Source organism: Triturus cristatus, chromosome 4_1, assembly GCF_964204655.1.
Source record: "Triturus cristatus chromosome 4_1, aTriCri1.1, whole genome shotgun sequence".
Taxonomy (NCBI): domain Eukaryota; kingdom Metazoa; phylum Chordata; class Amphibia; order Caudata; family Salamandridae; genus Triturus; species Triturus cristatus.
The window spans coordinates 823052649-823078855 of NC_140585.1; the positions used below are offsets into that span (position 1 = coordinate 823052649).

At 47.2% G+C, this 26207-nt stretch overlaps 1 protein-coding gene across 3 annotated transcripts in view; it reads left to right on the top strand.

Annotated features, from left to right (window-relative positions):
• The window catches only part of USP6NL (USP6 N-terminal like), a 1094021-nt gene that overhangs the window by 844908 nt on the left and 222906 nt on the right, over positions 1-26207 (top strand). For all 3 annotated transcript variants that reach the window (XR_014981357.1, XM_085653483.1, XM_085653482.1), the window contains exon 7: positions 8255-8364. Coding sequence is in view for 2 of the 3 variants with exons in the window: in XM_085653483.1 (XP_085509609.1) it covers positions 8255-8364 (110 nt within the window). In the remaining variant the exon portion in view is untranslated. The remainder of the gene's footprint in view (positions 1-8254; positions 8365-26207) is intronic.

The window sequence follows — 26207 nt, forward strand, 5'->3', positions numbered from 1 at the left end:
TAAGGGAGGATGCTTGCGTCTGCATGCCCACGTGGTACCTAGTTTATCTGTGTCTGTTGTGTGAGGGAGGGGAGCTTGCGTCTGCATGCCCAGGTGGTACCTGATGTCCAGTTGCGGCCACTACCTCCCACCTATAGTGGGGAGGGTGAGGGGGAAGTGGCAGACAGAGGGGAAGGGGCAGGGGTAGGGGATCGGGTAAAAAAAAAAAAAAAACACTTGCCTTCTGGCCGGCTGGCTGGCGGGCCACCGCTCCTGCGTCCTCTTCCTTCTTTGGGGAAACAGGAAGCACCTGGGCTCCCCGCAGCCAATCACAATGCTCCAATGTAGCATTCATTGGTTTAAGCACCGTGACATGGTGCTCAGCCAGGGGCTGGAGGTGAAGGCATGGTCTCAATACAGGCTGTAATACAGCCTGCATGGAGAACAGGGGAAGTGCGCACAACTGTATTGGCCTGCCTGAGAGGGCTGACCAAACAGTCATTGAGCACTTAGGAGGGTGGTACCCTCCTCCCTGCTCTTCAGCCCCCCCCCCATGCCAGCTGCACCAGCAGGAGGACAAAATAAAATTATACGAGCAGTGGGGCGGCACTCATCCGCCTTAGTGGAGGAGCTGCCACTGCTGGTGTCTCTCTGTCTCTTGTGAGAAGGAGGGGAGCTTGCGTCCGCATGCCCAGGTGGTGCCTTGTGTCTCTGATGTATGAGGGAGGGGAGTTTGCATCTGCATGCCCATGTGGTACCTGGTGTCTCTCTGTGTCTGTTGTGTGACGAAGAGGAGCTTGCGTCTGCATGCCCTGGTGGTACCTGGTGTCTGTTGTGTGAGGCCGGGGAGCTTGCGTCCGCATGCCCAGGTGGTACCTGGTGTCTCTCCGAGTCTGTTGTGTGAGGGAGGAAAGCTTGCGTTCGCATGCCCAGGTGGTACCCGGTGTCACTCTGTGTCTGTTGTGTGAGGGAGGGGAGCTTGCGTCCGCATACCTAGGTGGTACCAGGTGTCTGTGTCTGTTGTGTGAGGGAGGGAAGCTTGCGTCCGCATCCCTAGGTGGTACCTGGTGTCTCTGTGTCTGTTGTGTGAGGGAGGGGGGCTCACGACCGTGTCCAGGTGGTAACTGGTGCCTCTCGGTGTCTGTTGTGAGAGGGAGCAAAGCCTGCATCCACATGCCCAGGTGGTACCTGGTGTCTCTCTGTGTTTGTATTTTGAGGGGAGGGGAACTTGTGTATGCATGCCCAGGTGGTGCCTGGTGTCTCTCTGTGTCTGTTGTGTGAGGGAGGGAAGCTTGCATCCGCATGCCTAGGTGGTACCTGGTGTCTCTCAGCGTCTGTTGTGTGAGGGAGGGGGGCTTGCGACCGTGCCCAGGTGGTACCTGGTGCCTCTCTGTGTCTGTTGTGAGAGGGAGCGGAGCTTACGTCCACATGCCCAGGTGGTACCTGGCGTCTCTCTGTGTCTGTTGTGAGAGGGAGGGGAGCTTCCATCCACATGCCTGGGAGGATCCAGTTGTGCCCCCCCGTTACTTCAAGCACGCCACAGCACGGACGTGCTGCTTAGAGAGCGTGTGTGGTGACAAAGGAACTACGCGGCACAAGAACCGCTGAGTCTGATTTATTCGATTTGCACGCAGTGTTTGCGATTTTTAGTCCTTTTTATTCACTCTGTGGGTGTTTTAAATTATGGCGTGCTCCGCTCTGATTGGTCCATTCTAGCCAATCTTAGCCCAGCCTGGGAGAAGCCAGTTGTGCCCCCCAGATACTTCATGCACGCTGCAGGGCGGACAAGCAGCGGGCGTGAAAGCCCGTCTGCGCTCGTCCGTGGCTGGACGTCGCCAGGCACTATGCCCATTTGACTCCCCACAGGTCAGTCTACTCGTTCGAGGCTCTGCTTGAAGCGCAAAGGAGTGCCCCTCCATGTGGAAACCATAGCTAGTCTCCCACAGCTGGCCCCTTACACTGCAGCCAATGTAACCTCCAGTTTTACCTCTGCTCTAGAACCCCGTCATGCAGGAAGAAATACAAATACAAAATCGGCAGTTTAAACTGCCGTTCGTTAGTTAAGCATCATGCAGAAGTTTTTGACCTGCTGTCTGAACAGTCTCTTGATAATTTATTCCTGACTGAGACCTGGTTGTCTCAAGATTCCGTCGCCATCCCCGACCTGGCTATACCTCCAGGTAATGCCATGAGAAATGTGAATAAAGGGTCCGGGAGAGGCGGGGTATCGCAGTGATTTATAAAGCTATTTATACATGTACCTTTATCCAGGAAACAATCCAGGACTGTGAAAGTGCTATTTTTAAAATGGCTCTAACTGATAACTTCACGTTCTCTGGACTACTTATCTACCGTCCCCCAGGACCGTCCAAACCTTTCAGAAAAGCAGTAGTCAATACTGCCAACACTCTAGCGCTTAAATCAGCCAACTTCACTAAGATTGGAGATCTAAATCTCCACCTAGAGTCCCATAATGACCTTGAAATTCACAACTTCCTAGGTGATATGGCAGCCTGCCAACTGTCTCAACTAGTTCCAGGGCCCACAGACCAGGCTGGCCACCTACTCTACCCTGTTTTTTTCCAATATCTCGCTTCTTGAGGTCCCACTACCCCTACCCATGACACGGACCGACTACAATCTGGTCCTTTTCTCGCTACATTCAGCAGGCTCCAAACCCCAGGCCCTAAACCACTGGCCCTTCGCAATCCTATAAATAAACGCCCCTGGCATAACTTGGATCACTCTACTTTCCAAGACACTCTCTGCTTCATACAGCTGGCATTGCACACTAACATCGAGACAGCAAATGACCGATTCAGGGAGTGGGTCTATCAGGCTCTAGATAAATGTGTCCGGGCCAAATGGACTCATCCCAAGAAAGCTCGGGCCAATGTCTGGTTCGATGACTCACTCACCACAGCTAGGAAGAACTGCAAAGTGTTAGAAAGCACTTGTAGACGCTCATATAGTCCCACTGCTAAACTCGGATACAAAACGGCCATTATAGCTTATCATAAACTGATACGGAAATCCCGTGCCGCCTACTTTGCCAATACAATCAAGACTAGCAATAATCCTTCAAATGATTTTCTCTTTGCTAAAGGATATGGTGAAATCCCCTTTGTCACTCGAAAACACCATAACATCCAATGCCCAATGTGAGGTATTGGCCACCTATTTTATCAACAAGGTAGAGTGCTTTTATGACAGTTTCTACTCCAAGAGCGATGCACTGGACCCCCTGGAAGGTGATCTTGCTGGCACTGAGATCCACTCCCTCCCCTTAATCACCATCCAAGGCCTCCAGGCCCTTTTCACCAAGATAAAATCTGGGTCTCCAGATGACCCCTTAAACTGCAACTCTTCCTTAAGTTCCAAGACTGCCTCTTACCTAGCTGTCTGGAACTCCTTAATCTCTCTCTATCGTTGACAGAGTCTCCCCAATCCTGGAAATATGCAAAAGTCAATCCACTACTGAAAAAGCCATCGTTAGATGCTTCAAGACCGGAGAATTACCGTCCGATCTCTTTGCTTCCTTTTTTAGCTAAAATCACGTAATCTCATCTGAACACCACTTGACACAGCATCTGGAATCTTGCTCCATACTAGATCCCTCTCAAATTGGCTTTAGGGCGCGCCATAGCTCGGAGTCAGCTCTATTGGTAGTTACTGAGCAACTCAGAGCATCCTTGGATGAGGGCAGAACGCCAGCACTGATTTTGCTTTATCTCAATGCTGCCTTCGACATGGTCTCTCACAGCATCCTGCTTTTCTGGTTCCGGGAGATTAGCATCACTGGCAAAGCCCTCACCTGGTTTACATTGTTTTTGACCGACAGATCCTTTCAATTCATGCCCCCCTTCCATTCCCAGATGCACTCCCTGCGCTGCGGCGTCCCCAAGGGATCTGCACTTAGCCTGACCCTGTTTAATTTGTAAGTCCGGTCGCTGGCATTGCTGGCCAAAACCCGCAACATGGTCAGGTGTGGCATACCTGGTATCGGTGTCTGTTGTGTGAGGGATGGAAGCTTGCGTCTGCATGCTCAGGTGGAACCGGGTGTTCTCCCCATGTCTGTTGTGTGAGGGATGGGAGCTTGCATCTGCATGCACGGGTGGTACCTGGTGTGTCTCTGTGTCTGTTGTGAAAGGGTGGGGAGCTTACGTCCGCATGCCCCGGTTTTACCTGGTATCTCCCTGTGTCTGTTGTGTGAGGGTGGTGAGCTTGCGTCCGCATGCCTAGGTGCTATCTGGTGTTTCTCTGTCTCTGTTGTGAGAGGGAGGGGAGCTTACGTCTGCATGCCCAGGTAGTACCTGGTGTCTGTTGTGTGAGGGAGGGGAGCTTGTATCTGCATGCCACCGGGGTACCTGGTGTCTCTGTGTCTGTTGTGTGAGGGAGGGGAGCTTTTGCCTGCATGCCCAGGTGGTACCGGGTATCTCTGTTGTGTGAGGGAGAGGAGCTTGTGTCCGCATGCCCAGGTGGGGCATACCTGGTATCTCTGTCTGTTGTGTGAGGTAGGGGAGCTTATGACCGCATACCCATGTGGTGCTTGGTGTCTCTGTTGGGTGAGGGAGGGGAGCTTGCATCCGCATGCCCAGGTGGGGCATACCTGGTATCTCTGTCTGTTGTGTAAGGGAGGGGAGCTTGCGTCTGCACGCCCAGATGGCGCCTGGTGTCAACTGGTGTCTCTGTCTGTTGTGTGAGGGAGGAGAGCTTATGACCGCATGCCCAATTGGTACCTGGTGTCTCTCTGTGTCTGTGAGAGCGAGGGGAGCTTGCATCTGCATGCCCAATTGGTACCTGGTGTCTCCCTGTGTCTGTGAGAGCGAGGGGAGCTTGCGTCTGCACGCCCAGGTGGTACCTGGTGTCTGTGTGTGTCTGTTGTGTAAGGGAGGGAAGCTTGCGTCTGCATGCCCAGGTGGTACCAGATGTTTCCCTGTGTCTGTTGTGAGAGGGAGGGAAGCTTGCGTCTGCATGCCCAGGTTTTTCCCTGTGTCTGTTGTGAGAGGGAGAGGAGCTTGCATTCGCATTCCCAGGGGGTACCTGGTGTCTCCCTGTGTCTGTGAGAGCGAGGGGAGCTTGCGTCTGCATGCCCAGGTGGTACCTGGTGTCTCTCTGTGTCTGTTGGGAGAGGGAGGGGAGCTTGTGTCTGCATGCCAAGGTGGTACCTGGTATCTCCCTGTGTCTGTTATGTGAGGGAGGGGTGCTTGCATCTGCATGCACAGGTGGTACCTGGTATGTCTCTGTGTCTGTTTTGAAAGGGTGGGGAGCTTGCGTCCTCATGCCCAGGTGGTACCAGGTGTCTCTCTGTGTCTGTTGTGTGAGGGAGGGGAGCTTGCGACCGTATGCCCAGGTGGTACTTGGTGTCTCTGTTGTGTGAGGGAGGGGAGCTTGCATCTGCATGCCCAGGTGGTACCTGGCGTCTCCCTGTGTGTGTTGTGTGAGGGAGAGGAGCTTGCATATGCATATCCAGGTGGTACCTGGTGTCTCTCTGTTTCATTTGTGAAATGGTGGGGAGCTTGTGTCCGCATGCCAAGGTTGTGCCTGGTGTCTCTGTCGTGTGAGGGAGGGAGGGGAGCTTACGTCCACATGCCCAGGCGGTACCGGGTTTCTCTCTGTGTATGTTGTGCGAGGAAGGGGAGCTTGCGTCTGCATGCCCAGGTGGAACCTGGTGTCTCCCTGTGTCTGTGAGAGGGAGGGGAACTTGCGTCTGCATGCCCAGGTGGTACCTGGTGTCCGTGGTATCTGTTATGAGAGGGAGGGGAGCTTCCAACTGCCTGCCCAGGTGATACCTGGTGTGTCTGTCTGTTGTGAGAAGGAGAGGAGCTTGCATCCGCATGTCCAGGTGGTACCTTTTTGTTTTTCTGTGTCTGTGAGAGGGAGGAGAGCTTGCATCTGCATGCCCAGGTGGTACCTGGTGTCTGTGTGTCTGTTGTGAGAGGGAGGGGAGCTTCCAACTGCATGCCCAGGTGGTACCTGGTGTCTCTCTGTGTCTGTTGTGAGAGGGAGGGGAGCTTTCGTCTGCACGCCCAGGTGGTACCTTGTGTGTCTCTGTGTGTGTTGTGTGAGGGAGAGGAGCTTGCATCTGCATGCCCAGGTGGTGACTGGTGTGTCTGTTGTGTGAGGGAGGGGAGCTTGCGTCTTCATGCCCTGGTGGTACCTGGTGTCTCACTGTTTCTGTTCTGTGAGGGAGGGGAACTTGCGTCTGCATGCCCAGGTGGTGCCTGGTGTCTCTGTGTCTGTTCTGTGAGGGAGGGGAGCTTGCGTCTGCATGCCCAGGTGGGGCATACCTGGTAACTGTGTCTGTTGTGTGAGGGAGGGGAGCTTGCATCTGTATGCCCAGGTGGTGCCTGGTGTCTCTGTGTCTGTTCTGTGAGGGAGGGGAGCTTGCGTCTGCATGCCCAGGTGAGGCATACCTGGTATCTTTGTCTGTTGTGTGAGGGAGGGGAGCTTGCGTCTTAATGCCCTGGTGGTACCTGGTGTCTCACTGTTTCTGTTCTGTGAGGGAGGGGAACTTGCGTCTGCATGCCCAAGTGGTGCCTGGTGTCTCTGTGTCTGTTCTGTGAGGGAGGGGAGCTTGCGTCTGCATGCCCAGGTGGGGCATACCTGGTATCTGTGTCTGTTGTGTGAGGGAGGGGAGCTTGCATCTGTATGCCCAGGTGGTGCCTGGTGTCTCTGTGTCTGTTCTGTGAGGGAGGGGAGCTTGCGTCTGCATGCCCAGGTGAGGCATACCTGGTATCTTTGTCTGTTGTGTGAGGGAGGGGAGCTTGCGTCTTCATGCCCTGGTGGTACCTGGTGTCTCACTGTTTCTGTTCTGTGAGGGAGGGGAACTTGCGTCTGCATGCCCAAGTGGTGCCTGGTGTCTCTGTGTCTGTTCTGTGAGGGAGGGGAGCTTGCGTCTGCATGCCCAGGTGGGGCATACCTGGTATCTGTGTCTGTTGTGTGAGGGAGGGGAGCTTGCATCTGTATGCCCAGGTGGTGCCTGGTGTCTCTGTGTCTGTTCTGTGAGGGAGGGGAGCTTGCGTCTGCATGCCCAGGTGAGGCATACCTGGTATCTTTGTCTGTTGTGTGAGGGAGGGGAGCTTGCATCTGCATGCCCAGGTGGTGCCTGGTGTCTGTTGTGTGAGGGTGGGGAGCTTGCATCTGCATGCCCAAGTGGTACCTTGTGTCTCTCTGTGTCTGTTGTGTGAGGGATGGAAGCTTGCGTCTGCATGCTCAGGTGGAACCGGGTGTTCTCCCCATGTCTGTTGTGTGAGGGACGGGAGCTTGCATCTGCACGCCCAGGTGGTACCTTGTGTGTCTGTGTGTGTCTGTGAGAGGGAGGGGAGCTTGTGTCCGCATGCCCAGGTGGTACCTGGTGTCTCCCTGTGTCTGTGAGAGGGAGGGAAGCTTGCGCCCGTATGCCCAGGTGGGTGATGCCTGGTGTCCGTGACGTTCTGAAGTTTGGGAGACGCACAGGGATTGCCTTTAGGAGTGCGTGTTTCTCTCGTTTCCGGGGAGGCAAACGCGTGTTTGCAGGAGTTTGAATGTAACGGATGATGTACGGCGCCTGCTCCTCGTCTCTGATCTGTTAATGGTCACGGAGTCCGTCCGGTTATGCTGATTGATGGGTCTGAGAGACCCCAAAAGTGTTTACAAGAGACCAGATCATGTTTTAACAGGGAACTCGCTGTCAGCAAAGATGGAGCACTCTCGGCTCCCTTTAGATGACGAAAGGTCACTTTTGTACAAAATGATTGTCTCCGGAGCCATCCATCTCTAATATGTGAAGTCTTCCTGCCCAAATCTGACCAAACAATGCACCACAATGAAGACATTTGGGGGACCCAATTCCACCAAAAATGTTTTCAGTTTGTGCTGACGTTTTAGGCTTCTTTATCCGCTAAAGTAAACGTAATACTAATAGTTGTTTTCAATATATGACTAATAAATGGAAAACACAGTTTCTAATTAACTTGAGCGTTGACCGCAGATGAATATGTATTATTTTTCGTCGGAATTGTGTTTCTGCGGAATTAGTCGAACTTTAAAAAAAAAAATCTTTTAAACGTTGCATCATCGGAAGCTGCGCCATGTGGGGGTGTGATGGTGAGAGGTGTGTGTTTTTCGGTGTATTGGTTGGCCATTTCAACTGTGTATTTTGTTGCGTGCAGCGGTCTGGTTCTGTTCAATACATTATGGACAGAACAGAGTAACCAATAAATACTAACATTCGGTGGTAGTTTGTTTAACTCGGTCATGACTTTTAACAACGTTAAAATATTTGATTTGACAGATCTTGAAACTAAGAGCGAGGCTGTTATCTCCCGATATCCGACAAATCGACCTTGATGTCAACCGCACATACCGGGACCACATCATGTTCAGGGACCGTTACGGAGTTAAGTAAGTCAAATTGTGTATTTTTTTAAAATTCATTACAATGAAGGGATTGGATTGTAAGGGAAGCACTTTGTAATCAAAATATTGCACTTCAACGAATATGTACATTTCTCAAATGTGTTACTTTAAGCCTCTGCGCCCTCTGGTGGCTAAAAATGAGTTAGTTGTGCAGGTGCCTCCAAGGAGATCGTGAGTTGTGTGGCAACTCTCCAGCTACTTAATTTATAGGCTAGAACAGTGGTTCCCAACTTTTTGACTCATGAAGATCCCCACTGAGTCACTGCTGAAAGCCGGGGACCCCCAAGCAATATGTAAAATTTAAATTTCAGACATTAAAATAGTAATTCTCAAAAACTACACAAATACTCGAATGACTAAATATGTTATAATTTTATTTTGAAAAATATTCAAAGGGGGGCTTTAATGGGCTTTCACCCAAAGAAAATCTGGGGGGAAATGGTGCATTGTACATCACATTTGTCATTATATATTCAATTGTATTAGCTTTTAACGCATAGTAAATGATGTCCTTACTGTGCAACAGGATACAACATTTTTTGTTGGGGCTCTTCAATGATTCCCTCACTATCACCTTCCAATTGGGCCTCTCATCTCTCCATAGACTCTCTGTCACTTGTATGTGATTTGTTTTATAGTACCACTAATACCAGTGTAGGGTGTTGGAGCACTTTACATCACACACATATAGAGAAAATGAATCATACATGTGGAAATCAGTGTACAGAAAATGTTTCATAAGGCACAAGGTGTAGGATTCACATGTCATCCATACTGGTAGGCATTTTGTAAGAGTGCTTGGTCTGGAGAAGCACTAACTCAGGATTCAGAACATAACACAGTGGTTTGCGTTGACTTTAATAAGAATATATTTCTACTCAAACAAAGCTTTTTTAGCAGCCTCAGGATAATGAAAGACTGGGAAAAAACACGTAACTTACAAACTTGTACCATGCAGTTTGCATGCAGCTCTTTAATGGCAGTTCATAGCTCACTGTGCTTGATTACGATTGTAACTTATGAACTGCACGGTAACAAAAGAATCTCTGTGATAAAAGGATTAATCCACTGAGATACACTCGTAAAATACTGTTCTTTAAAATGCATGGTACATCCTCTTTGCAGCAGGCATATTAACCATCTGCTCTACCATAGATGAGTGAAAGCTGCCACTAGACAAAACTCCCATCTCTCTTCAGCAGGTACATTAATTCCAAGAGTTATCTTGACACTTTTATTGTGGCCTGATAACTGCTGGTTATACAAGGAACTTTGTAGTGCTTTTAAACCTGCTGCCTTCGGACCCCCTGAGAGTGTGTCATGGACCCCTGAGCGGTCTGGGGGCCACAGGTTGGAAACCAATGGGCTGTAATATAGGCAGCTCTCTTGTTTGCAGGCCAACCTAATAAATTAGAAGCTTTTGCTTGATTGATTTAATATATGTATACCAACATTAAAAAGTGTGTATTCAACACGAACATGTGTATATTTTCAGAATTCATAAGCTGATGCTTTTAGACATTTCCAAAATCTATTTAAAGCTGATATTTGAGTGATAAATCTTGCAGCATTGGGGAGACGTCTTACTAATGATATAACAGTGTTGCCAGCAGCACTGCAGCAACAGCCGTTATGCATTCCACATTGACAGATACTTTTTCACATTACTGCTATCAACAGTGCCTGACGTAATCGCTGCTGGTAATCTTGTATATGGTGGCCACTAAATAATTTGTCTGGAGTGGTCAATATTACAATAGTAATAATATTAATAGAAGCTCAGGATGATTTTCACTGAACATCAGTAGTTGTTATTACAGAGAAGGTGGAGAGACCTGTTGTAGAGCAATGAGGTGACTTTTATACTTGACACACTGGTCTTTTCCACCTTCAGACTAGGTTCTGTTACGTTTTTTTGCTGAATTCAGTAAATTGCATTTTATTTACTTTCTTCCAAGAAAAAATAACAAAACACCAAACCCTAAGGCTGCAAGCCATGCAGAAACCTTTCTGCTTCGTTTGTTCCGACTGCTTCAGGGGCACACGTGTGTTCAGTTCTGAGAGTTTTGACAATTCCAGTTAACAATAAACAATGAACATCAAACTTCAGAACAGACAAAGGACGCAATTCAGAAGTCTGGCAAAAGCGGAGACCAAGCAGAAAAGTATATCCATGAAAACTTTCTCTTTTCTTTTCTGTCTTAATTTTTTTTTTTATTGAATATTAGTCAAATGACATTCATCATATCACCACTGCATCCCTTACTTTGATGATTGACAAAGAATAGCTCACAAGTCTAGTAGAACTAACAAAATCTTGTCACACCCTTGTAACAAACTACCCAATTCTCTCCCCTCCCCTTAACTGGCTTGTGCGAGCAGCTTGCCCATGTCCATGGAGGGATGCCGAAGATGTGTGATGTGGTAAAGTAAAAGGAAAGGGAACTGATTCCTCAAAAATAACCCCATTCACTGCTTCTTGCATTTACATCTGAGACTTTCATGGCACTAAACAAGGGGGGAAGATGGAGAGAGAAGGGAAAACAATGAAGGACAAGAAGACCAGTAATATTAACAACTTGTGTTTCCGCCCCATGACTATTATTCGATCAGCTTTCGCTCAGCTATCACTAGTGCAGGACTCCAAATCTGCATTCTTGTTTTAATAATTTTGAGGCATTTCATTTGACCTTTTGAACACTTCACAGTGTTCAGGACAATGCTTTTACCTGAGACTTTCTATATAATGTCTAGTAATTTCACCCAGTATTTACTGATGTGGTCACACTCTGAAACCATATGGTAGAAATCTGCTTTCTCCTGCAGATATATCGAACAGTCATCGGGTACACTTAGGTTTTGGCCAATCTGTAAAAGAGGTTAATAAACTAGGTGCAAATAATTCAGTTGTTTAAATTTAAAGCTGGGATTTCTCATAACAGTCTTGGTGTATTCCAGGACCCCAGGTCAGACTTTTCGGTAATTTCCTTATTAACACCTTGCTCCCACTTTGATTTCAGCTGTGATAAGTCCTTGCAATAACAGTATGTAAACTGGTTATGGTCTGCATATACTGGTGGATACTTTTTTTTCTCCAACATATCTAGGGTAGGGGATGGGAAATGAGTTCTGTGTCCTCAATCTCCCATGTTTTGCCAGCAGCTCTGATGTAGGTTTATGAGCCATAAACAGACCAGCCGGTATCGCATACTGAGCTTGAATCATCTCAAATGTTCACAAAATCCTATTTGCATGTAGGGGTCATATCACTTCAACACCCACTTCCATCCAGGAGCTGTTATTGTATGCCCTAAGCAGGTCTCTAAATTGGGCTGTACATCACAATTTACAGAACTTTAATGAATGGTTCTCAGCATGTGCCGATACATTGGCCCCACACAAGCAGAGCAAACTGCCAAGAACATGTACCCAGGCCAGCTGATAAACAGAAGTACTCTGAATGTGTAAAAGGCACTGCAGACATCTTGTACATAAGTGAAGAAGCCAAGAAGGCATGGATAAGACACCTTTAAGTCTTCCCATTAGGCGCTATCACTAGCAAATCCGGGAAACCAAGCAGAAGACCACATCATTGCCAGCTCCAACCTCCGCAAAGAGATCAAACTAATTATCAAAGACTTCACTGCACAAGTAGTCGCAGCCAGCAACATCACCCTATCACAAGAACTGTGAAAAGACCTCTCATATTTCTTCAGTAGCAAAATCACAGTCCTATACAAAAACTTCAGCCGTCAACCTGACCCTAGCGTCATCGCCGTGAGTGTACAGCTCAGGAACGGAAAATACACCTTGAACACATGGAACGCCTGCACCACAGACAAAACCACCACCACAATCCACTCTGGAGCCTTTTCAGGGCTCTGCCCCACCAAGTCTTCAACAAAGGATCCACCCCCCATCAGCATGGCCCTCACCCCCATCCTCAGCACCTCCAATGACACAGCAACATTCCCAGAAGCCTGGAATCACATGGCGGTCAACACTGTCCTATAAAAGCCTTCAGCAGACCCAACCAAACACACTAACTACCGATAGGTCTCCCTCCTACCATACCCTGTCAAGGTCCTAGAAAAAGCCATCAACAGACACCTCTGAGACCAACTCGCCAAGCATCAGCTCCTCAACATCACACAGTCAGGCTTCATACCCAACCACTTCATACAAAACAATGGGGAAACCCTGTGTCCCTCAGAACCTGGATGTCAAACAACAAAACTACAGTGGTTCCGTCGGGTACAAGCTGATTTCTTCAAAACATTATACACTTGATATAAACGTCCAAAAGGAACACATTCAAAGCTTTTCTTTTATGTCAAATTCAAACATCATATTTATTTAGTTAAATTTCTCAGGCTGTCAAAAAATATAGTGACATATAGTTAAGTGAAATAAGTGCTCAGTGACTGTAGTGTGGTGAATGTATTATTCTGCCGGCCACGGAGGACGCATCACTCAGCAAAAAGTAACACGCCTTTGGACCAAGGGATAATTTATTTAATTCCCCGTTCCTACAATTATGACAATAATGACCGTGCTGGTCACTGATTCAGATCAGATATTCTTTTAACTCAAGAAGAAGAGTTTGTTTTTGAGGAATTCAAGCCTCAAATTGGGCTGTCTACATCTACCTTTTAGCCTTGAAAAAGACCCACCCTGACATCTATGAATTAGGCTGTCTTCAGGGTCGAAACGTCGGCGTTGTGTATTGGTTCAGCAATATTGAGTCTCTTGGTTTTGAATAATGAGCATTTCTGCTGGTCGCCAGAGACACCGATTAGTCTTGCTCTGACCTTTATTGTTGTCAATTTATTATGAATATTTGTACATATTTTATCTGCACCTGTATATAATGCATTCACCACACTACAGTCAAACTCCACATCAAAGACTCCTCCTCTCTTGTTGAATTCCACAAGAAACTGAAGACCTAGCTCTTCAAGTAAGTCTTCCTCAGGGGGACTAGCCTCACATACCTGTGAAGCATCAAGATACCCTCATGGGGGAGGGTGGGCTATACAAAGACAGATAACATACGATATGGTTATTTCAAGTGCAAATATATTTGCATCTTTAACTCTCTTAACATACCAAGACCATAAGCAACTAGCCAAGCTGAGAGACCTGGGGTGTGAATTATTCAATCTTATGGTGACCAGCAGGGCTCCAACTAACAGTGTTGTACAGAGGGAAGTTTGTATCTCACACCTCTCATGGTCTTTCTCAATTCCCAAACAGCGCATCGGCCATATCAGCTGTGTTAATTCAGGTAGTGCACCTCGAAACTGAGTGCTTCCATTGCACCCTCTTTCAAAGGCATCATGGCCTTCCCAGTCGCTGTTCTTTTTTGGTGTTTCCCCCGATCAAGTATAACAAGATACCATTCAGCTATATATAAAAAAGAGTTTTTCAAAGCATTATAGGAATCGCAACACTATTCATGGTAGAATTCACATTTTGGCAATCGCAATGCAACCCAGTGATGCGAAAGGGAGCCTACTCTAAAATGGGTGATTCTGTCCCATTTTATTTATAGCTTTATTTAATTCTCTGCCCGAAGGAGTTCTGTATCACGGTAAATATGGACCCTAGTTACTTAAATGTGTGCGGCTTCCACAATTTCTATATCAGGCAAGTTTAAGATAGGTTTCGGAGGGGAAACACAAGATTTGTTCCAGTTAACCTAAGGACCATACTCCTTCTCGAGAAGCTTTAAAATAAGCATAATTCCAGGGAGACTGTGTGTAACGTCCCTCAAGTACACTAATGCATTATCAACATACAAGAAAATTATGTGCGTTTCTCATGTTAGTTGCACAGCGCACTCCTCAGCTCGTTCCATTCATGCTAATGGCTATATCACCAAGGCAAACATCATTGGGAGAAAGGACACCCCTCATAGTTCCATATGTAAGGCCCATCTATTTGAGAAGGTTTTGTCCTGTGCACACCCTGGGGATTGGCCTGGTATACAGTAGCCTTATTACTTTAAGAAGACAATCCCCACCTTTTGCAAAATGGCAAATAAATATGACCAAAAAAGAGTATTGAAGGCCTTCTGTATATCTAAGGAGGCAACTGTTGATGCATGGGCCCGATCTTGGACAATGTGAAGCACAGAGAACAGGCTCCTTGGGTGAGAATGTCATCCTGGAATAAATCCATACTGATTTTGATTTACCAAACCCTGGATCAAGAGGGCAATTCTGTTGGTGATGAGTTTCTCCATAATCTAGTATTTCGAGTTTGAGTGAGTGGTCTATAAGATGTTATTCTTATATGTGGAGTAAAATTCAGGGGGCAAGGCATTCGTTCCAATGAGTCTTTCCCCTTGGCAAGTTGCCCTATGGTTTCACTTATCTCCTCCACCCCAGTGGGAGCATCCACCATGTCACGTTGGAGAGTATTGAACTGGGGCATGACTATGTCTTCTATGAAGCTAAGCTATCATAAGTGAAACTCCCCCACCCCCTCCCCCAATCCTAATTAATGGGCATGGAGTATAGACTTTTGTAGTACCCCACAAAAACTTCATTTTTTTCTGATTGAGTTTGCGCTATATTCCCCATAGTAATTGTAATGGTGTAGATTGGTATTCTCTTGGTAATATAACTTCGAACCATGGCAGGGTTACAACCTTGCGCACATCCAAATTCCTGTCAATAGTATAGCTCAATATTCAAAGAGTGCTCTAGGAAACATCAAAGGGAGCAGCCACCTATGCTCCAATATTCCTCCGTCACCAAGATGACAACAGGAAAAACAGAAAAGACAAGTAGACGTTTCCGAGCAAAGACAAGGTAGTTGAGCCTGTAAGCAACACTCCTTAAAGCAATTTAGAGTCCAATAATTCAAACGAACTGGTTTTCTTCTTTTATTCCTTTAATCTTCTCTGTTTTCATTAAAAGCACCAGGATAAGAACAGTAGCCAACACGTGTTTCGTCTCGGGTAAGTTGCCCGGCGACTTCCTCAGGGCCTAGAGTTATAATCACTTAGAGGGTGTGTATTATATTGGTCCGCCACACCTCTAATATATTATTGGTGTGAATCCATGCATTATTATTCATAAATGTACAGAAATCTTGAACAATTTCACAGTCCCGATCAAAATTTCAGATGAAAGGGAAGGTCAATATCTAAATCCGAGAGAAAGCAAGAAAGGAGAGTACACCGATCGTTGCCAATAACCAGTTAGCGTGTCACGCTAACTGGTTATTGGCAACGATCGGTGTACTCTCCTTTTGTTCAAGATTTCTGTACATTTATGAATAATAATGCATGGATTCACACCAATAATATATTAGAGGTGTGGCGGACCAATATAATACACACCCTCTAAGTGATTATAACTCTAAGCCCTGAGGAAGTCGCCGGGCAACTTACCCGAGACGAAACACGTGTTGGCTACTGTTCTTATCCTGGTGCTTTTAATGAAAACAGACAAGATTAAAGGAATAAAAGAAGAAAACCAGTTTGTTTGAATTATTGGACTCTAAATTGCTTTAAGGAGTGTTGCTTACAGGCTCAACTACCTTGTCTTTGCTCGGAAACGTCTACTTGTCTTTTCTGGTATTCTCTTGGTGTCTGATCATGTCAGCCATGCTAACTTCTGTTGTTTTCTCTGTGCTGCCTTGCTGTATTAATCATTGTCCTTTAATCTCCTAAGCAATGCCTAATGTTTATTTTTGACTTCTGTCACTGTGGCCATCAAATAACGATTGACTACCGCCCTCATTTTGCGGTCCCTTAGTTCTGCTTCCGCTGCAGTTATTTGGTGACCCAGGGAAATCTTAGCACTATTTAAATTTTTCAGACTTAAACCCCACATGACCACCTTGAAGGTGTCCCATTCTATAAATTTGTCCCCTACAGTTTCCTGATTCTCATTAAAATAATTATGCGTTTGGTCCCCAATCACAGTTCTCAAACAAGTCTGCCAGTGCTTCTGTCTCCAAGCGCTATATTGATATGACAGGATGCCGCATCCCCCATTCAGTCCTAAACAGCAAGGGATTATTATCGAATTTCATTTTAGATAGGTATTTGCTGCCACTTTTTTCCAGCGTACTCCGCATTATCATATGTAACTTCTCAAGCTTGTGTGTATTCTGTATAGAGGTGGGTGGAACTAGTACTCCCTTCCATCCAGGTGCATCTCCCTCCAGGCACCCAGGAATTGCCAGTAACTTGTCCGTATTGAAAACCTCTGAGTCCCTTAGTAACAAGAGAAAGAGAGAATTATATTGGTCTGCCCCCCTCCTACCCCCACCCCACATCACATAGTACACAAAAACAAGGTGTGCCATTCTGGGAAATTAAACAATGTATAGGCCTGTACCCCTATAATAATTCACCTAATGATGACCATGGATTATCCTTCACTGGGTCCACAGAGCCTCACCCACCAAGATGGCATTCGCCATTATCTGGTCGTGCTCCATGTTGTGAGTACCACACAGTCTACATCAGGTGCTCTTTCTTTGAAGATTTCTTTTAATGTGCAATTTTCAAAGAATCACTGCTTTTGACCCCCTTTTGGTAAGTTCTGTTTATTGGCATTTTACACTTTTACAAATACAGCAGTGTGTCATGGAATAACAAATTTAGAGCACAAAATAAATTTATTTTCAGTTGTAAACACTCTGGTTTGATCATGTCTGATTATTACCATCGATCCAAACAGTTGCTGTTCTCAGGAGATCGCCCCTTGCTTTTACGAAGGTGGGGATATAAACAATACAATGGAAAAGATAATATGACATTCGAGGGAAAGTGATGTGCCAATCTTCTAATAAACAGTGGGAAAATATAGAGAAACAATAATACAAGGAAACAGGGTAAACATGCACAGAAGAGGGACGTAATCAACATTGCGCTGACCACCTCTAATGCATGTGGGTAGTGACTTCTGTTTTCAGGGAGATAGGCGGGGGGGGTGGGGGCGGATACACAGCTTTGGGCGGTTTGCTTCTGGTGTCTGAACATTTACCCCCTCTGACCAAGACTACACAGTCTGTCCTACCTGTTTGGCGAGGGGATCTGTACTCCTTCATTCGCTACATCTGGGCAGAATACAAAAGCAGGGATTCTATGGATGCTCTTCAACTTGTCTCTCTGCTAACGCATCACCTCAATCCACCGGTGCTCCAACCTAATCCGAGCATCACTCACCCCTGGGTCTTCCCCGGGGCTATTCTCCGGGTGGTCCCATGCCACCAACACCTCAGTCCATAGATCTGCTATAAAGCAGATCCTCACCCCTCTAGCCTCTTCCCTTTCTTCAGGTCTTGCCAACTGCGTTGCCCTCCTAGCCTGAACCCTCGGCCCAACTGCCGATTGCCAGGTCATAGCTGTGCGCCTTCTAGCTAACACACGGGCTACCCATAAACCCCGTGCCAACTTTTTGTGTACTTAGCCTCGGGTATAACCCCAAAATACACTGCTTTTGATCCCTTAGGACTTCTTAGGAATGTAATTTTGGATTGGGTGATATGTGATTAAAATGACCTATGAATAACCAGTAGAATGTTTTTATGAATTCATTATAAGATTAAAGAGGAATAAAAGTTATGGACTGGCAGAACATTATTATCACTCAAGTCCAACACAGTGTATTAGTTGTTGATGTAGGTCCTGATGGAGGCCCTTAGGTATTGCATACCCCTACCAACGTGGAGCAAGAGTTAATGATGAAGCATGCTACCTTGGTGGGTGAGGGTCTGTGCATCCTGATAAGGATAATTCTAGTTCCTAATCAGGTCAATTATTATAGGGATAACTACAGCCCTATATGTTGCTTTTTTCCGGAATGCCACACCTTGTTTTTATGTACAAAACACTAGGTCACCATTCTGCAGGGTGCCCCCTGCTGCAAAGTGACCAATATCTCTCTCTTTCTCTCTTAACATCTAGAACAATGTTTTAATCACCCCCCACCTTCACGCACAGCGCACATGTATAGTCCAATAGTGTGCCTGGGGCGATTCGTATTAGGGTTCATCTCCTGAATACCTAGCATTCTGTCTGCATTCCCTGACCTCTCCATTGTTACCTCAATTTCTCCAGCAAACTGTTTGCAAGATTTGTTTCTTGCAGACACGTGTACTCTATAATGTCTAAATTCTGAATACAACTGATGTTGCTTGGCGGCATTACCTAAACCCCTCCCATTCCAGGTAATAAAACAAAATTCTATTTTCATTCCCTAATGGACAAATAACTTTGTAGGCATCCTGCCCACTCATCATTCATGCTCCATTGTGCCCAGTACCAAAAAAGCTATCCCCATATATACTTATATGGAATCATGCAGGGTATAAATTCGAATACCTCATACGTCAGAGCGCCATTGCTTTCCATCCTTAATGATGGACAGTAGCATGCCCTAGCCATTGTAAATTATGTTGTGATGAATGACTAGTAGCCGAGGAGTATCTTTGAAGATTATTAATTAGTCTTGGTTGCAGGATGTTATCCAAGTACAGCAGCCCCACCAGGAGCAGCCTGCCTGCTGCTCAGCCCATACTCCAGCTATCACACCTCACCACACAATCAATCAACCAATCAATCAGGGGGTTTAAAGCGCGCTACTTACCTGTGAGGATCTCAAGACGATGGTGAGGGGGAAGTGCAGCTCCGGTTCAGCCGAAGATCCAGGCCTTGAGGCTCTTTCTGAAGGTGTGCAGAGAAGGGGAGCGTCTGATGTTGACTGAGAGTTTGTTCCAGGCTTTGGCCACGATGTGGAGAAGGCTCTTCCACCCGTTCTGGTTGTGTGGATGCGTGGGGTTTCTGCTAGGGTGAGGTCGGCGAAGCGGAGGTTCTTTTTGGGTACATGGAAGGAGACTCTTTCGTTGAGGTATTTGGGTCTGATGTTGTGGAGGGATTTGTAGGCATGTGGAGTAGCTTTGAAGTTACTCTCTTTCCCGCGGGGAGCCAGTGGACGTCTCGCAGGTGTTGGGTGATGTGCTCATGTCTTGGGATTCCAAGGACGAGTCTGGCTGCGGTGTTCTGGATGGTCTGGAAGTTGCGGAGGAGGGATTTGTTGATTCCAGAGTAGAGGGCGTTTCTGTAGTCCAGTCTGCTTGTTATGAGTGCGTGGGTTACAGTCTTTCTGGCTTTGGGGGGATCCACTTGAAGATCTTCCAGAGGATGCGGAGTGTGTTGAAGCAGGTGGAGGTGACAGCGTTGATCTGTCGGGTCATGGTGAGGGAGGAGTCGAGTATGATGCTTAGGTTCCGGGCATGGTCTGTGGGGGTGGGGTTGCCGAGGGCAGGGGGCCACCAGGAGTTGTCCCAAGCTGAAGGGGTGGGTCCAAGGACGAGGACTTCCGTCTTCTCCGAGATGAGTTTCAGACAGCTGCTGCTCATCCAAGCTGCGACATCTTTCATTCCTTCTTGGAAGCGGAGTCTGGTGGTTTGGGGGTCCTTTGTGAGGGAGAGGAAGAGCTGGGTGTCGTCGCCGTAGGATACAATGCTGAGTCCATGCTGTCTGACGATGGCGGCGAGGGTGCCATGTAGATGTTGAAGAGCGTGGGACTGAGCGATGGTCCTTGTGGTACTCTGCAGTTGATCTCTGTGGGTTCCGAGAGGAAAGGTAGGAGTCTGATCCTTTGGGTTCTGCCCGCGAGGAAGGAACAGGGTCCAGGCGGTTATGGTGGGCCGGCTGTCGTCTATGGAGGGGAGTGTGGTTTCTAGAGTCTGTTAGCTAAAGTTGTCGTAGAGGGCCTTGATTTTCAGGTGAAAGTAGGAGCCAAGCTTGTTGCAGAGGTCCTGGGAGGGAGTGACGTTCGTGGCTTCGCTGGGGGGTTTGGTGAATTGCTGGATGATGTTGAAGAGTTCCTTAGAGTTGCTGGAGTTGGTGAGGATTTTGTGCTGGATGAAGGTCTTCTTTGTGGCTCTGATGCGTTGGTGGTATTCTGTCATGGCGTTCTTGTAGGTGATCAGGGCTTCCGTGATTTTGATGTTTCGCCATATTTTTTCGAGACGTCAGCAGGAGCCTTCAGGGGGCGTTGTCTGTCGGTGGTGTGGAGAGGTGCGCTTGTCTGTGTAGTTGGTGATCCAGCTGTGTAGTTCCTTGGTTGCAGAGTTGGCGTCGGTCGAGGCCGGGGGCGGTAGTGGATGAGGGTGGAGTTGAGGTGCTCCTCTGTGACCTTGCTCCAGTTTCTAAGCTGAGGGTGGGGAGTGGGTTTGAGAGCGGTGGCGGAGTTGAAAGAGAACTGTACGCAGTGGTGGTCCGTCCAGAGGGGCTGCGTGGTGTGGCTGAAGCGGATGTTGCTCTCACCTGCGAAGATGGGGTCGAGCGTGTGTCCTGCCTTGTGGAGTGCTCTGTAATGGTAGGTGTTCAAGGCCCTACGCCACCCGCAAGCTCCTGCCTGCGCCTCATCCCTGGTGGTTCAGTGGGAGAGCCTTTCTGAACTGGGGTGGCAGAGTGGGCTAAAGAATGGTGATGGATTAAACCCTGATCAGTTGACTGGGGGTGAGTGCTTGCAATGTTCAACACTCCGTCCATCTTACTTACTTTGATAGCTTTATTTCGGTCGATGACCATAAAAGCACAGATAAAATATGTACATACAGGATAAAACATAAATATTTATACATACAAGTAAAAAGTTATTAAACAGAGTTATCAAAGTTGAGATTTACATATTAATGGTTCAGTTGATGAAAGTGGACCTCCTTCGCCACATGCTGTGCAAGAAACGGGAAACAGTAAATACGATAGGGGGCGAAGTGTCATAACGCAATATCCTACATGCTTGTGCGCATTGTTTTAGGCCTAGATTTCTACATAATGGTACAAGCCATGATCTACGAATTTCTTTATAGGCAGGGCAGAAGAATAAGATATGAACTAAATCTTCTTTGGTTGTGTTGCAAGCCGGACAAAGCCCCTCACTTCTTCCTGGCCATTTGCAAGTAAAGTCCCCGATTGGGAGGCAGCCGTGCCTTAACTGAGTATATAGTTTTTTGGCAAACGGGGGCTGAATTTGATCTAAGAATTCCTCCCTGCTGGGTGCCATCTTGACTTGCAAAAATTCGGTGGTCAACCTACCCATAGTCTGTGAGCGGTACAGCAGAGTTAGCCTGTGCTGCTTTAGTAGCACTAGCAACTCCTTCTTCTGTACCGCTAAACAGCTCACCCATGGAGAGTCCCAGAGTTGAGGCAGACCTATCTGGTGTATTAATGCTTTAAGGTGAGATAGCCAGGGTATACTTTTGGCCTTCAGTTGGTCCCAAATAGCCAAGAATTCAGCTCTATAGTCATTGAGCTCGGGCACTGTCCATAACCTTCTCCAGTATAGGAGGGGTCGGTTTGACAGAAATTCAGAAATGGGTTCCAGGTCTAGATCTAACCTCAAGGGGACGAGAGGTGTGCTCTGGGGGAGCCCTAGCAAGTTTCTAACAAATGTTTGTTCAGCCTTTGATAGGGGTAATACACGGGTGTGGCCCCAGAGTTCTGCGCCGTATGTAGCGGTAGGTCTTACTTGAACCCTATACATTTCAAGGGCTGGAGACACTGGTTTAAATTGCGTTTTCCTGTGAAACTTGCTAATGCCACCAGCTACCTGTGTCAGCTTTAGGGCAGATTTGGTCACCTGGGGGCCCCAACCGAAATCTTCGGTCAGGGTAACACCCAGGTAAACAAAGGTTCTGACCCTTTCGAGCGGAGTGCCATTCAAAGATGGGCAGGGGCGGGTACGCTTAGGTGGGCCGAAAATCATGTACTTTGTCTTATCTAAGTTCATTTCAAGTCCACGCAGAGCGCAGAATGTTACAAATCCATCCAGGACCCTCTGGATGCCCGTTGATGTCCGCGATAATAATAAAGTGTCGTCAGCGAACATCAAAGCGGGCACCCGTCCAGATGACAGGCGAGGGGCGTCATTATTCCTGACCGCGTCCAGGTCACCAACCAGGCCATTTATGTAGAGACTAAAAAGTGTGGGTGCCAAGGCACAGCCCTGGCGAACTCCTCTGGTGACGGGGAAAGGGTCGGATAAATCGCCATTCTTCCCACAGCGTACCTGGGCATAGTTCCCTTTATGGAACCGCTTTAGGAGCTCTAGTAAATATGGGGGGAGCTTTAGATCTTCCAATACCCTCCATAGCTTTTCCCTGGGCACGAGGTCGAAAGCGGCCCGTAGGTCAACAAATACCAGGTATAAGCTACAACCCTCCAGTATTACCGTCTTCCAATACAAAACCTGCAACCTAAAAAGTTGGTCCAGAGTCGAGATCCCGGCTCTGAACCCGGCCTGTAGGGTGGTTAGTATTTTGCTTTCATCTGCCCATTCTAGAATTCTGTCCAAAATGATCCGACCCATAAGTTTCTGTGAGGTGTCCAAGAGACTTATCGGTCTATAGTTTGAGGGCACCAAGGGGGAACCTTTTTTAAATATAGGGACAATTTCGGCCCCGGCCCATGTATCTGGGATGTTAGCTCCCTCGAGTACTGCATTGAACAGTGCCGCTAAATAGGGTGCCCAGATCCTAGGTTGGGAGTGGAAGAGGTCGCCAGGGACTTTGTCAAGGCCGGGTGCTTTATTATGAGGCTGCCTAGCGATGGCATGCTCTACTTCCTTGATTGATATTCTATCAATGCTTTCTGAAGCTACCCTGACTCTGGCATCTACGGGGTCCAGGAATTCCACAGGTATCATGGGTCTTTGCGTACTGGGGTCACTCTGGCAATCCAGGTTTGTTAATGTGCCAGTGAAGCCTTCCAGATGAGGTGCCCTCTCACCAAGGGGGGAGCTGTATAGGGTCGCAAAATGGGCTTCCCACACTGCGGGCGCAATATTTGGGAGAAAAGATTCCGCACTATTTCCCCTGGTATTATTCACTAGGGCCCAAAAAAGTTTGGCGTCCTTGAGGTTCAGGGCATTCTTCAATTTTCCCCATATATCCTCTTCCCAATCCAGCCGGCTCCTACGTAATTCCTCCTTATATGCCTTCCTAAGGGTTCTGATATCTGCCTTGTTTTTTGACTTAATTGCCATTAAAAGTTCCCTGCGTAATCTCCTGCAGTCCGTATTATACCAAGGATGGGTGTTTGGTATATGTTTCTTAGCACGGATTACAGGATGGAAAACATCCGCCAGTGCCACAACTAGTTGTTTATGGGTGCCCAGTATTTGCGCGTGCTCTTTACCTTCGGCCATCTGAGCTATAAATGGCGTGGCCAGTACATAAATTTTGGCAAGTTGTTGGGGTGACTGTGCCAATTGGGGCCATTTCACCCGCCTTCTGTTATTGGTTAGTACAAGGGGGTGAATTGCTAGAGCAGGATTAATCGCAGTATTTTTCAAGCCAAAAGACCCTGGCTTCAGAGTAAGGATCAGTGCATTGTGGTCACTGTCCTGTCTATTCTCGATTCTGAAATCCAGCAGCTTGTCCCAGTTTTTAGCCTCAATCATTACATAGTCAATGATGGAGGCTTTGTTGGATCTGTTGAATGTTCCAGCTGCTGGGCGATCGGATTCCAATCTACCATTGCATGCCCGCAGAGACATTGCAAGGGAGAAGGATTTTATTTGTAGTGCCAAGGGTGTCCAGGCTCTTACTGGTGCAATATCAAGAGTAGGGATGTGCCACAGCTCATCAACTTCGTCCTGTTCACCCAACTCGGCTTCTCCCAGCGGTTCGAACTGGCAGTTAAAGTCCCCTCCAATCACTAGGGCAAAAGAGGGATCAAGCCCTAGAATAAATGAGGCCAGGTCGCTAATTACGGGTGATTCTTTTCCGCTTTTGGTAGGTCTTGAGTATACATTTATTATTGCCACTGGGGGATTACCTAAGGGTTTTAAAAGGACGCACTGGAAGTCCAGGGATTTTGTTGGTACTTGAGTGGTCTGGACTCCCAGGTGTGTGGCTATCCAGATTGATAGTCCACCAGAAGGCCGACCTTTTCCTGCAAATGATGCCAAGGTGTCGTAAGTGGCAAAGGTTGTACAGGCGCTGTTTTCAAGTGCCCAGGTCTCCTGCATAAGGCAGATGTCGAATTTGGCCATAAATCCTGCCCACTCCGGGGAAGGCAATTTATTTTTCATACCAGCTATATTCCATGAGACCAAATGAATACAGTGTTTGTTCGGATCCTCAGAACCCATATTATCCTCGGTATTGGCATTAAATGCCCTTTCCTTAGGTCTTTGTTCAGGTGATAAGGTAGTTCTCAAGTCTTCCTGCAGTATTTTCTCCACCCTTGTCTCTACCCGGGTAGAGATCTCAGCAATGGGATGGGAGTTTAGTTTTACTTCTGGGATAAGTCAATCCACCTCCTCCAACACACTGAATCTATTCCAGTGCGATTGTATCGGGGGAGGAAAAGAACGGGTGAATCCGCATTCCCTATATAGCCCTCTATTTTCAAGGAGTGGCGGACGATAATGCCCTCTTCTTGTTGGTCTAACGCATTGCCAGGGTAGTTCCAAACTGGGGACGGAGTAAAAGTGTGAGAGATGTACTGCAGATATTTGAGTGTTTTGTATATAGGTCTTAGAGCTGCATATGTAATGCACAGCACTGGTATCCCTAAAATTTAAGATTATCACATCTCCTGCTATGGTCTTGGGGTTCCTCCCTATCCATTCCACTCTTCTAGCAAGAAGGATTTCGCCTGAAATATTATTTGGTAAGGGCATATTGGCCGTTAGCCATTGGATACATTTATTTTTGAGTTCATCATCCCTTTCTCTTTTTCCCTCAGTTAGGGGTGGCACTCCCACAAGTGCTACAACAAATGGCTGGGCTTCTGGGGGTAAGTTTATTGTTGGGAGCTGATAGGAACTCGTTCTCATTATAGTGTCATTTCCCATGGGTATGGTGATTTTTGGCCCCTGGCTCATTTCCTTCATCCTCGTCACAGTTTTATCTGCTGTACCTGTCAAAATTGTTGTCGGACGGGCACTAGTATCTTGGTGGTCGTTTTTTGATGGAACAGAGGTTAAGCTTGATGTGTCTGTGGTTAAATCTATATTACTACTCTGTGTTGGAATTTTCTTACTTCCGCTATTTAAATGGGAAGAGATTTTGGGTGGTTCAGCTTCCACGGTAATGGGTCCCATATTTTTAGGGGGATTGGCTATCCTTGTTTTGTCTCCCCCTTCTTTAGCATTAATTGCAGAGATAAGTTTATCAATTTTTGACACTAATGGCTTTAATTGTGTTATTATTATCCTCTCTAGGGACGTTTGTAACTCCGTAACCATACTGGCAACCCAGCATGGTATCCCTGTGGTGGGGTCAAGGGAGCTATTAGAGGGGGTCACCAGATCATGGTTTGTATGATTGAGTTTACCTGGCCTAGTGGTATTACATTTTTTCCTAGTTCTAGAGCAGGATTTTCGTGTGTCTAACTTGTTCCCAGTAACAGCGGGCGGGATTAAAGTATTGGGCCTAGTGTGGGGCTGCTTGTCGTTTTCTACAGGTAGCTGGCTACAGGGCAAGTCTACATATGAAGATGACATGCATAAGCTGGCTCCCAGCATCTCATTCGTGGTGGTAGAAATGTTCATTTCCTGTGTTGGAATACATAGAGATGGAGTGATGGAGAGCCTTCTCTCAGTGTTCTCGATAGCGGTGGCCACAACCCCAATAGTCTGCTGGAGCATTTTATCTATAGCAGTCAGGGTCGGTAAGGGCTGCGAGTCCGTGGTCTGCAATCTGGTATGTGACCGTGTGGCAGGAGATTTGGTGTTTCATCATTTCACCCAGTGCTGTGAACTATTATTACAGCACCGGCTGGTGCCTGGTCTTATGGTAGCAGATAGTAAGCTTAGTCAGACACAAATAGGGGGACTGATAAT